This window comes from Neofelis nebulosa, chromosome 13, assembly GCF_028018385.1.
Source record: "Neofelis nebulosa isolate mNeoNeb1 chromosome 13, mNeoNeb1.pri, whole genome shotgun sequence".
In the NCBI taxonomy this organism is placed as follows: domain Eukaryota; kingdom Metazoa; phylum Chordata; class Mammalia; order Carnivora; family Felidae; genus Neofelis; species Neofelis nebulosa.
The window spans coordinates 64949605-64962410 of NC_080794.1; the positions used below are offsets into that span (position 1 = coordinate 64949605).

At 47.5% G+C, this 12806-nt stretch overlaps 1 protein-coding gene and 1 long non-coding RNA gene across 2 annotated transcripts in view; one reads left to right on the top strand and one right to left on the bottom strand.

Moving 5' to 3' along the window:
* Positions 1 to 36: 36 nt before the first annotated feature.
* The window catches only part of ARMH3 (armadillo like helical domain containing 3), a 171607-nt gene continuing 158837 nt past the window's right edge, over positions 37 to 12806 (bottom strand). The window contains exons 25-26 of the mRNA XM_058697566.1: positions 4015 to 4131; positions 37 to 1762 (exon numbers count right to left, since the gene is read on the bottom strand). Coding sequence (XP_058553549.1) covers positions 1670 to 1762; positions 4015 to 4131 — 210 coding nt within the window. The 3' untranslated portion in view covers positions 37 to 1669. The remainder of the gene's footprint in view (positions 1763 to 4014; positions 4132 to 12806) is intronic.
* On the top strand, positions 9364 to 10918 carry LOC131493275 (uncharacterized). Its single transcript, XR_009252550.1, has 2 exons — positions 9364 to 9464; positions 10644 to 10918. It is a non-coding gene; the product is annotated as an uncharacterized LOC131493275 (long non-coding RNA).

Here is a 12806-nt window from a genome sequence, read left to right on the forward strand (position 1 = left end):
AGATGAAGAAAAACAAACAAAAGACACTAAAAAGACTCCCATACAAATCAATTTTTAATAACTCCAACTTGCTACCAGCTTCCAGCTCCAGCTCCTCTGGGGTTTATCACTGTGGAGAACACTAAATGCCCCAGGCTGAGCTACCCATCTAGTGATCAGATGACCCAGCCCCTGATCTCTTAGGAATCTGCATCTATACATGGCAGCATGCTGGTGGATCCTCTGGTGCACTAGTGCACATCTGCTCAATGTAGGAGCCAGAACTCTGTGCCCAGGGAAGGCAAGTATCCTAAAGAGATTTGAAGCTAAGTGGAATAGCAGCCAGGGAGGTCTCAGACCTGCTCTCACTGCTGGTTTCATGCCCTTACTCCCAGAGTCTTCTTACGGTGCTTGTGTCCTGCCAGCCTGAGAGCTTTAGAAAGTGCTTTAGAAGGTGGGAGTGGGGGGTGGGGGGGGAGGGGAATCTCAGACCAGCAGCTACTTTGAAGGCAGCTGTGGGGTAGGGAAAGCCTACAGAAGTTCCATGGAGTCTGTCCAGAGGAGGAACCATGGGCCAGCTTTCCAAAGGCCAGGAGACTGGCCTGTGGCTCCGCCCAGAATAGATAGAATGGCCTCTCCATGATGCGCACCTGGCCCCTTTCAGATGGAGGGCACCCTGCCCCCCAGCAAGTTCTCTCCCTTCCAGGCACCAGACCACAGCAGGAACAGATTCCTCCCTAGAGGAAATTCTTAGGCAGGCTGGATGTAAACAACAGCCGGGTGAGGGGGTGGAACACGTGGAGGGGAGCTCAGCAGAGGCAGGAGAGGCTCCCAGAGGAGAAGGTGACTGGGGAGGTGGGGAGGCTGCTGGAAAGGGAACCAGCAAAGTAGGCACCTGAGGGCTCCAGAAAACCTGTCAATGTTTATTTCACACACACACCCTAAAGACAGTTTAAACCAGATTGAAAATTAAAAGCTCAGGTTGTGACCCTATAGTGCTGAGGAGTCAACGGGTTGGAAGGCAGGGGAAAGCTAACAGGCACTCTTGGTGCCAAGAATCAAATCCAGAAAGTGGTGGCTGGACAGCAGGGCATTGGGCAGATTCTAATCTCCAGTCTCCCAGATGGAGAAGGTAGAAAAAGGTCCTCAATTCCCACACTACCTTGAGCTGAGCTAAGGGTCCTCACGACTGGACAGTGCACCATCAGGGGCAGGGGACACAGATTTCAAGCTCAGCTCAGATCCAGGCCCAAAGAAAGCAGAACTGGCTCCATCTACATCTGAGAGTTAGTCTGTTTTCAGAAGCCTCGGACAGCCACTGATCCTCAGGATGCTGGCCTCACCCTAAGACTTGCCCCAACAACCCCTGAAAATCAGTCAGCAGCCACAACTTGTAATCTCAATTGAAAATGTGAGGGGGTGTCCAGGGAGCCCATGCTGGAAGCCCCCACATTCTTGAAGGCTTCTCCCTGTGCCCCCCCAATCCCTCCCCAAATAAGATTCGATTATCCCTGGTTTGCCCCTCCTGGCCCCTGCTGTCCAAGCTCCACTGAAGCGTGGCCTTCACCGAGAGAACTCGGTATCTGTGTAATTCTCCAACCTAGGGGACGGCCCCTCTCCCCTCAGTCCCCCTCCAGCCCGGGAGCCTCATGGGTAAGGGCAGTCAGCAGCTGCTCAGATTCGTGTGGCCTCAGGAGATAGTGGAGAACTCCTTGAGCAGGACTTCCTGGCTGAGTGTGTGGAAGGCCAGATTTCTCCTGACGTTGGTGCTAATGGATCGAACCTGGGAAAGGGTGGGGGAAGGTAAGAGGGCACAGGCAGAGAGAAAACAAGGAGAGAGTTGGTTACAAACAACAGAGGGCAGTGCCTGAGGGACAAGGCCGAGATGCAATGCTAGAAGTTTCTCTCTTAGGAAATGAACCCTTAACAGCTATCATCCCTGCAGGCAAGTGAGCGAATAGTTCAGTGATAAGCTGATAAGCGGAAGAAAAGCAGGGCTGAGAGGCAGATGTGAGAAGAGTACACGTGGGCACCTGAAGAGGCAGAAGTAAGCACAGACAGGGAAGGAGGGTGAGGGCAGGCCTTTGTCCTTGCCTCGGCCATGCAGTGGGAGACTGGTCTGGTCAGTGGTCTGATAGAGGAGGAGAAAATGAGGCCAGGGAATGCATTTCTGATCTCCTCACTCTCTCTCTGTATTTATCTACTTTCCTGGGTTGGAAGAACACCTGGAGACACAGCCCCTGTCTGGCATAGAGGGCAGGAGTACGATCCAGAGGCCAACGACGAGGAGCAGGTCATACAGCTTGTGAGTCCCAGGCTTGGAAGCAGGACCCAGGTTTCTCAACTCTGAGTCCAGAACTCTTTCCATACCACAGAGAAGCCCCCTGCTTTAAAGGGAAGTCTGGGGCATATCCCTGTTGTGTCCCCACTACTCCCTTCATGCTTTCTCCGCATAGATGGAGAGCCTTGCAGGAAGTGTTGCCTCTGTCAGTGGGGGAAAGGACTGTGGAGAAGGGGTCAAAGGGCCAAACTCTCTACTCTGACTGGGTTCTGGGAGGAATCCAGCACACTCTGGAAGGAGTGCTGTTCATGGGCAACAGAAGTGAATGTTGTTTAAGAGACAAAGTAGGAGAAGGAGGAGAAAAAGCATGTGTATCTATCCTGGGCCCCAAAGACCAAGGAGCTTTCCTTCAATTTCTGCTTAGCTATGGGAAACATAATGAAGTCATCAGGCAGGAGGCAGAGGCAAGGGCAGCACGGCAAACAGCGGGCAGCTCAAGCTCATTACCTCCAAGCCCAACCAGACCCTCTTTGCTCCCTGGTGCTAGAGGTAGAGATATAAGGAGAACTCAGTCAGGTAGAGGCTAGTACCAAGAGAGCTCCCCTAACTCCTCCACAATCTTTTCCTCTCCAATTACTTACTCTCTTTGTGAAGTCTGGGCCCCCAGTAATCCCCCCACAACAACTTAAAGACTTGCCATAAATATACTTGACCCCATAAACATACTCGACTCTGCTATCTCTTTATATCAATTGTTGCCCTGCTCCCAACTCACTCACTTCCAGAGCAGATCTCCCTCACCCTGGGGAAGTCCAAAATCTCAGGAATCTCATGTCAGGGTCAGAGCAGGGCTGTGTTCAGCATAAGACAGATAATCTACAACCCAGCACCTTCATCATAAACTTGGCATAGGGAAGTAAAAGCTGGGCTGAGGTGAGTTCTGCCCCAGCAGTGGGAGGGCTGAGGCTATGGGAAGGAAGTATAGCATGCTCTGGTCTCAACTCGCAGCCACGACATTCGTGTACACCCAAGCTGGAGGGGGGGGGGGGGGGAGGGGTGGGCGGCAGGATTGAGATTGGCAGGCTTTGCTCTTCCTGAGAGCAGCTCTAAGCACAGGGCAGCAGAGAGACCATCAACGGGGAGAGCCCAGTTCTGTGGCAGGGCTGACTGGGAGACTAGTAGGAGGCAGAGCAAATGCTCACTGACTCCAGGTGGCCAGGGGTAGGGGCTGCAGGAAGCTGAGTGATGGGAAAGGGGGGCGTGGGGTGAGGAGTGAAGACTGGAGAACTAGATCGGGAGGGCACTCAGACCAGGAGCCAGTTAGGAATTTAGGAAGAAGTGATTGCATAAGGAGGAGAAGAATCAATGACTCTCATTAGCTGCTGGAAGACAGGATACGGGGTAATGAGCCAGAGCTGCCACTGGGAACACACGTCAAACCCCAGGCCCAGCTGGAGCTGTGCAAGGGCCGTCTCCATGGCTGCAGAAGAGAGATGGGCAATGCTGCCTCAGGCTTCTCACACTTCCCCGCCTGGCACCAGTACCCTGGGGAATATCTTCTCTCACTGCCTGGTCCTGGGCTGCTTCAGGAGACAATTCGCACACCCAATCCCAGCAGACTCCTCAAGTCTTATTTCATCAGCCTTTGGCAAACTGTGGTTGTTTCCTTAGATGCCCACCTGCACAGTACAACGCACCGGCTGGGAAAGGGCCCTCAGGAGACACAGGCAGAGGTGGAGGCGGGGCAGACTCACCAGCTCCTTGAAGAAGGCAGCTTCCTTGTGCTGCTCCGAATAGCGCTCATACTGGTCCAGGCCATCCTGCAGCTTCAGTGTGAGCGTGTCATAGTTGGCTCGTACTACCTCCAGCACCTGCAGGAGGTCAAAGGCCAGGCAGGGCTTAGGCCATTCAAACCCTAGGTCACTTGGTCCCCAGGCCCCTCTTGCTGCCCTGCTGGGTTGGATTCAAGCTGGGGCAACACCTCCAAGAGACCATGCTTACTACTTATCACCCAGAAAAAAAAAGCCTGGTCACAGAGCAATTCCTCAGGTTTCTGGGACCATTTTCTAACCTCTTCTCTTCCTGGCTTTTCCTGACCCATCCAGCCTGGACACCAGGGCTGTTTACTCTGGGTATGGTAAAAGAGCACGAGAAGAGGTGACAGAAGAGTGAGTGTCTGAGCTCAGCAACATCCCCAAACCATAAATGTGTTCTCAGCCATATCCTGCAGCTTTCTTTGGCTAGGCTGTCACAGTTGCTGAGTAAGATTTTGCCAATATCTCCTTCCTTTTCCCTTTCTGGGAACCACATTTCTTCAGTCCCGGGATGTTCCTCAGCACCATCTGCCGCTTGTTTTCATCTCTCAGTGCCAACTGTCTTCCTATCCACTGCCTGGATCGAACTTTTGGGCCTCCCAGCCTTGTGATGTAGGGGACACTTTCTTGACTAAGCTAGAGCTAAGCACATGTTTTGTTCTGATGAGGGGTCTCTCCCCTTTCTCTTACTTTCTATGGGGGTGGGGTGGATTCAGACCTCCACGGACTCCAGGAACGTTGGATCTCAGTGCTTCCAAAGGAAGTTCTGGTAGGACTTCAGTTGATAAGACCATGAATCGAAGCCAAGGACAACCAGGGGGAAAGGCATACCATTTAAGTTAGAAAGGAGCTGGGCAGAAAGGAGAGACCAGGAGATGGAATGACTGTTCACTGTGGTAATCTGGGTGGTAGCTATTTTGCAACTTGACCTGACAGAAGTCTATGACATCATGAAGAGCTCCCAGCTCAGTAAGGAGCTTGGGAGGAATGAGTGAGGCTTAATTCTATCTATCTATCTATCTATCTATCTATCTATCTATCTATCTATCTATTTTGAGAGAGAGACAGAGAGAGAGAGACACAGAGAGAGAGAGAGAGAGAATCCTAAGCAGGCTCTGTGTTGTCAACACAGAGCCCAACTTGGGGCTTGATCTCCCAAACAGTGAGATCATGACCTGAGCTTAGATCAAAAGTCGGATGCTTAACCAACTGAGCCACGCTGGTGCCCCAAGACTTAATTCTAACAGAAGGTAGGGCAGGGTGAAGAGAATAAGCTAGAATCAGGACTGGTCAGAGGGACTGAGGATGGCCTCCTGAGGGGGACAAAAGTACCTCTGGGCAGTTCTCACCAATTCAATCCTGTGCCAGGGCACATGTCACTTGGTAGAAAACACTTCTGCCTGCCAACAAATTCTAAGGGGAGAGTACAGATGGAGAACACAAGGAGGGATTGTGTCCTCAAGTTTGGTGGGGGGAGGGACAGCTAGGGCAAACGTCTAGCCTAGGCTCCAGGCTCAGTGTCCTTCCCTCCAGACACCCAGCTCCTCAAGGTCACTCTGCCTGGCTGTGTCCCACATACCCTAGTAGGGGCTGGCTCCTTTGCTTCTAATTCCATTTATCAGCTCTGTCAGCAGGAGGACCAGTACTCAGCAATGGCTGTCACTCACAAAGTAATCCAGCCCTCTCATGCATGTGGGCTGTGCTTGTAGCTAAAATATCTATAGACAAGGTCTTGGCTCAGAAGTGAATGGCTCAAAACCCCCTAAAAAGCAAAACTCCAAGATGGAACTGCGCCCCCAGGAACCAGGCAGAACAGAGTATTACATGCTTTCTCTAACCCTGAACTCTGGGCAGCCTCAGCAATGCCTATGAGCCAGTATCCTGGGCTCAGTCTTCCCTAAGGGTTATCAGGTAAGACAAATACTATGCTAAAGCGAATTTTGAGAAGGTGCAGCCTGTCAGAGATGCTACATCCTGAGAGCCTCAGGCCTCAGGCAATGCTGCCTTGATCCCTGGGCCTTCTCCCCTTGCCATGGCCAAGTGGAAGGTCTAAAAACAGATATTTTTCATTCCCAACAAAGTTGGCTTTTGGCAGAAGAACTCAGTTCTGTTTCTTAAAGGAAGGCAAAACAGAGAAGGCCTTGGAGCTATCAGCTCCTTGGAAGGAAACCAAAGGCCTGGCTGGACTCCGTGCATGATCTCAGCTCTCCTCTTGTCCAGACCTTACTTCCTTTCTTTCTTTTTTATTCAAGGCAAGCTGCCCTTCAGTTCACCCAGCCTCTGCCATCTCCTGCCCTCATCACCTCTCTTAGATTTCCAAGAGAAGAAGATATTCTAAGTTCAAGTCTGGACTCCAGTCCATTTGGGACTTTGGAACATTAGGGCGACTTCCTATTCTGTGACTTCGCTTTCTGGAGCTTCAGACATTAGGAACATGTCCCATTTGGGCCTCACACTCCACACTGGCCTGGGACGTGGCAGAGGGCAGCAATGAGGCAGGAGACAATCTCCCAGACTGCTTCTGTCTAAAGACCTTAGGTTTTACAATTTGCAGCTTCAGTCTCTGGCTCCTGGCCATTCCAAAGGTACCTCCTAGGCTGAGGTCTCTCCCCAATCCATCAGGTAACAGTCTATTTCCCAAGTGCAAGCCCACTTTCTGTCATCAGCTGCTGGGCTTGTGGGCTTCCTAGAACCATGTCCACCACTTTAGCTCCAGGCAGGTTCAAAGTCAGAAAAGCACTGATAAGCCACATGTTCTCTAAGGAGTCCTTACACCCCCACATATGGCCCTCAGTAGACAGGAGCCTGGGTGCTGGCAAGGGACCTAATAGAAAGAGAACTGAACTGGGAATCTCACTCTTACTATGGATCTCAATTTACCTAATGAGCCTCAACCCGTCTCTCTCTATAAAATAGAATTTGAACTCACCTTCCTAAAAGGACATGGAGTAAACATTTTGATTCCTGAAAGTAACATACAACTGATAGAAACACTATCATCCCAGTAGCTATACAGCTACCTAGACAGCTCCTGGGACTCCAGAATAACTGTCTTCACAGCCCAGGAAGTACTTACCTATTTTGAACTAACCCAAAGAGCCTATGTGCATAAGTAATTCTTCACCACAAAGGAACATCTTCTGGATTTAAGTGGAAGACACAAACAGCCTCAGTTTCAAAGATTCTATGCCCTCTTCTTTGCCTTGAAACACTTTGCCTCAGGTGAGAGAAGAACAGATTGGGGACTGGGGTGTGAACCTAAACCCCTCTCCTGGAGTCTCTGGAGGAAAAGCACCTGACATAGGCTTTAAGGTCGAAGAGACATTTTGGTCCCAGATCAACCACTAGCAAGCTATGTAAACTGATACACATCACTTAATCTCTTTGAGCCTCAGTTTTCTTATCCTATCTATACTCTAACTGTATAAAGCTCATATACGGATGACATGAGATGACTGTCCAGTGTCTTGCACATAAGGAATAGTCAGTAAGTGCTTACTAATTTTACAATGAAAAGTTATTTCTGGTGACAATAGGCATGTGGTAGTTCTTATCCCCAGATAGTTCTAACCATAAACCAGGAGCTAGGGCCTTGCACATCTTTATTCAGATTCTGGTGAAGAAGAAACCTAATTTCTCTATTCCATATGAAGCAGGCTTTCCATAATGACCCCACTATCCTGAGTGTAACAGGTAATGTATCAGCCAAAAGTCAGAGAATGTCCAGTATCCACTGCTTAACAGTCCTGGTGTGGTGCAAGGGGATACAGGTTATACTAAAGTAAAACTGAGCAGAGATGCCCACAGAGGCCAGTTTTGCATAACACAGGTTGTGAAGCTCTTGGCCATATTAGGATCAGGAAGGAGAGAGATCCCAGTGCACAAAGTTAGTTCAAAATTGATGAGGTTTTAGACATACATACACACCCCTTCTCCAAGCATGTACAATAGGCATTCCCTAAAGACTATTCAGTAGCCTGTGCCCCATATTTTTAGCAGAGCCTTTGAAATGGGAAATAACTTCTGGCCTAAAGACAGCAGCAAAGGAGAATCACCAATGGAAAAGTTCTTGGCAATGGCTATCCTATCTAGATGTCAGAGGGCTTTGCCTTGTGCCTGAAAAATTGCTTAGTCTCAAATCTCTGATGGATTGAATTCCCAGAAGGAGAATTAGCAGACAACTAAGTAATAGGATATGACCTGACAGCAAACTTGTATTCACTGCTTTCTCAATCTGAACTGACATCTACAGTATAACCTATTTGGGGAGAGTATGTAAGGCTGCCACCAGCCCACTTCCAGCCAGGGCAACACGCAGGCCTTCCCTAAAGCCAGGCTGCCAAATGAGGATGAAACCACAAGATGCCAAATAGAGAAACTTAGAGACTTTTTATAGAATAGGAAATAAACATGGAACCTATCAAGATTGCCGTGGGATATAACAGAAAGAGGCTACAGAAGGGTGCCTGGGTGGCTCAGTCAGGTAAGTATCTGATGCTCGATTTCGGCTCAGGTCATGATCTCACCATCTGTTGAGTTTCAGCCCTGCGCAGGGCTTTGCTCTGACAGTGTGGAGACTGCTTGGGATTCTCTCTCCCTCTCTCTCTGCCCCTCCCATGCTCTCTCTCAAAATAAATAAGCTTAAAAAAAAAAAAGGTGTTTTGTTTTGTTTTGTTGAAGAAAGAGGCTACAGAATTATAGAAACCTAGGGTCAAATCTTGGCATCATCATTTAGTACTTCTAGGACCTTGACCTAAGCTTTAGGTTCTTCATCTTAAAATAGTCATCATCATACTATTTTCTTAGAATATTGTGAAGATTAGAGATAATATATAAAATAAACACAAAAATATAAATGATAGGATCTCACCAATAGAAGAATGAAGGCTATTGAGACGGAAACAAAACAAGAAATGGAAACAGAATATACTTGATGTAGGGGTACCTGGGTGGCTCAGTCAGTTAAGCGTCAGACTCCTGATCTCAGCTCAGGTCATGATCTCATGGTTAGTAGGATCAAGCCCTGCTCTGTGCTCACAGCACAAAGCTGCTTGGGATTCTCTCTCTCTCTCTCTCTCTCTCTGCCCCTCTACTGCTTGTACTCTCATGTATGTGCGTGTGCTCTCTCTCTCTCAAAATAAATAAACTTGAAAAAAAATACTTGATGTATTTAAATAAGATGAATGCGGTGGCTGAAGGGCAGCTGGGAGGTCTGGCATCATCATTAATATGTAAGAATAGTGATATGGAAGGCAACCTTACCTCTTTTTGCCAATGTTACCATGGTGACAGAACCATAGAAATAACAGTTCTGGAAGGAACCTTTGAAATCACCTACCTAATCCATGGCCCTCATTTCACAGATGAAGAAACAGATGTCGAGAAAGATTGTAAGTTATCCAAAAACACAAAGCAGGGATTAGACAACAGAATTTTCTGACTCCCAATCCAATGTTATTCCTGTACTGGCAGGCTAGTTTAACCTGAGGCACATTCCTTAGTTTACCGGCTAAACTTAATCTTTCAGAGAGCATTCAAGGAATTCAAAGCTCACTCCTAAGAAGTGGGAAGCATGATCTGTGGAGAGCTGTAACCTGGAGAAAAGCTTGGTTTGATGTTTAAATTTTCATTATTACCAGGTCCCTGGGGGCTCCAGGGCATGTCAATTTCCACCAATAGAAGCCAAAGATCCTGCTCAGCCTTGCTTAGTTGGGTGTCAACCACCACCAAAACTGTACAGACCACTCCAAACTCATTATCAGCAAAATCGAGATTTGGTTGCTATTTTGATTACTTAGTACTCATTGAGAAGCTTGAAATACAAAGGTCTTTAATCTTCAACTGGACGTCTTTATTATTTTTTGTAAAGTTTATCTATTTATTTTGAGAGAGAGAGAGAGCATGCGCACAAGCAGGGGAGGGGAAGAGAGAGAGAGAAAGAATCCCAAGCTGACAGAGTGGAGCCCAATGCAGGACTCGAATTCACAAACCACGAGATCATGACCTGAGTCAAAATCAAGAGTTGGATTACCCAGGAGCCTTTTCACTGGGCTTCTTTGGCAGCAGCCATCAGGTGGTCTCCAGGCTTGGGGTAGCTGGAGATGAATGCCTCCTACCGTGTGACCTTTTTTTTTTTAAAGTAAACTCTATATCCAACATGGGGGTTGAACTCATGACCCCAAGATCAAGAGCTGCAGGCTCCACTGACTGAGCCAGCCAGGCATCCCAGAATACACTCGACAATGAATGCTCATACCTCAAGGCCAACCTTCCATTCTCTGAAAGAGACTGTAACCACTCTGTTCCCACTTCCATGTCTTCTGCTTTAACCCTGCCAAACCCCCTAATCATAGGAAAATTAATCTCTGGGTGATAATTAATCTCTGGATGATTTGAAACAGATAAAGTAATTATAAGGACGAAAGATGATAAAGGCTTTTTAGAGGATTTTCATGATAATCTCCATCTACCTCTCCCACTGGACTCTGGCCATTTCCTCTATTTCAGATGTTTATTCACTAGTTAGAGAATATGATTTTTTTTGTCTCCATTTTTTTCCCCCCACAAAGCAGGAAAAGACAGCTTGAGAGATCCAAGCTCTGAAGCCACAAACGTGAGCATCACCACCCATAAGCCTGCATATTGCCTTTGCTTCTCTCTCCCATCGGTTAGAGGGAGTTGACCAGGTACTGCTTATTATATGAGCTGATGATGGAGAAGTAATGAAAGAACCACAAGCCACTGGGAAATGAAGTTCATCCTTCACAATGGCTCCAGACTTGGGACAAACCTATCTTGGTGCTCAGAGAACCAAGAAGGTCTGAATAAAAAGGTTTGCTCTCCATGCCACCTCTCTAAACTGTTCCCTGCTCCACTGTAATGTCTTATCTCTAAAGAAATGGTGCTGAGCAGAGTAGGTCTTCAACAACACTCAGCGGTAATTGGGCTGCTAGAGTGGAGAGCAACTGCCAAGTAGCTGCAGACAGTTTTTTCTTTTAATTTTATTTATTTATTTTGAGAGAGAGAGAGAGAGAGAGAGAGAGAGAGAACACATGCATGTGCTCGCACTAGCAGGGGAAGGGCAGAGAGAGAGAATCCCAAGTAGGCTCCACGCTCAGCACTGAGCCCGATGGGGTGGGGAGAGGGGGACTTGATCCCACAACCAATTGTGAGATCATGACCTGAGCTAAAATCAAGAGTTGGGCACCTAACCAACTGAGCCACCCAGGCTCCCCTGCAGGCAATTTTTATGATAGATGCAGACTGAGCTCTCCCTCTCATTGTCTATGGAAGAACAACACAGTCAAACACAGTACTTCTCAGCCAGGCAGGCTGAAACCTTTCTCCTTCTACTCAGTAAATTTCCTCGAACTCAACAGAAGATACCCTTTCCTCAAAAAATGAGAATGACTGACTCAAGGCATTGCCTAACTCCCTTTTCTGAATTTGTCATAGGGCTGTAATGCTCTGTAAATTTTGGCAAGAGACTGAAAAGAAATCGGAGGTCACATCCTTCATTTTTCTCTGGAAGGAGCTAATCTAGCCTCCCATCCTTCCCCTACTTTCTCCAAACCAGACTTTCCCCAGAACTGATGACATGTCTCCCAATGAGGGACAACACTCTCTTCTCCCAGAAGCAATAAAAGTCTGTCCCTAACCTTGCAATTTCACCAGTGTAAGGACAACCCACAGAGGCACTCTTACAGTTAAGCGGTGCTCTGCTCAGGTGTTGGACTGCATGGAAGTGGAATTCTGATAATAAAGAAGCAAAAAGACAATTCTTCCTCCTCCATAATCCACATTTAGTCTTCAAATTCAAGGCTAGCTAAGCAAGAAGCACTGCAAAGATGTTCTCCAAGTAAAGACCTTGGTGGGTCACTACTGGATCTAGTTGTGCTTAGGCCCTGAAAAAGACTTTCAACCAACAGCTAATAATTTTTAAAATAACATAGTTAGAAGTATGGCTCTATTTCACTCATATGTGGAATTTAAGAAACAAAACAAGAAACAAATAAAGGAAAAAAAGAAAAGAGACAAACCACAAAACAGACTCTTAAATAGAGAGAACAAACTAGTGGTTACCAGAGGGGAGGTGGCGGATGGGTGAAACAGGTGAAGAAGATTAAAGAGCACACTTATCTTTTTATTTTTTTATTATTTATTATTGTCATATTTAAATGTTTATTTTTGAGAGAGAGAGAGAGAGAGCCAGAGCATGAGCAGGGGAGAGGCAGAAAGAGAGGGAGACACAGAATCTGAAACAGGCTCCAGGCTCTGAGCTGTCAGCAGCACAGAGCCCGACGCGGGGCTTGAACCCACAAACCACAAGATTGTGACCTAAGCCGAAGTCAGGCACTTAACCAACTGAGCCACCCAGGCGCCCCAAAGAGTGTGCTTATCTTGATGAGCACTGAGTAATGTATGGAATTGCTGGATCACTATATTATACACCTGAAACTAATATAACACTGTATGTTAATTTTTTATTTATTTATTTTTTTTAAAGATTAGGACTCTTTCTTTTTTAAATTTTTTTTTCAACGTTTTTTATTTATTTTTGGGACAGAGAGAGACAGAGCATGAACGGGGGAGGGTCAGAGAGAGAGGGAGACACAGAATCGGAAACACGCTCCAGGCTCCGAGCCATCAGCCCAGAGCCGACGCGGGGCTCGAACTCATGGACCGCGAGATCGTGACCTGGCTGAAGTCGGACGCTTAACCGACTGCGCCAC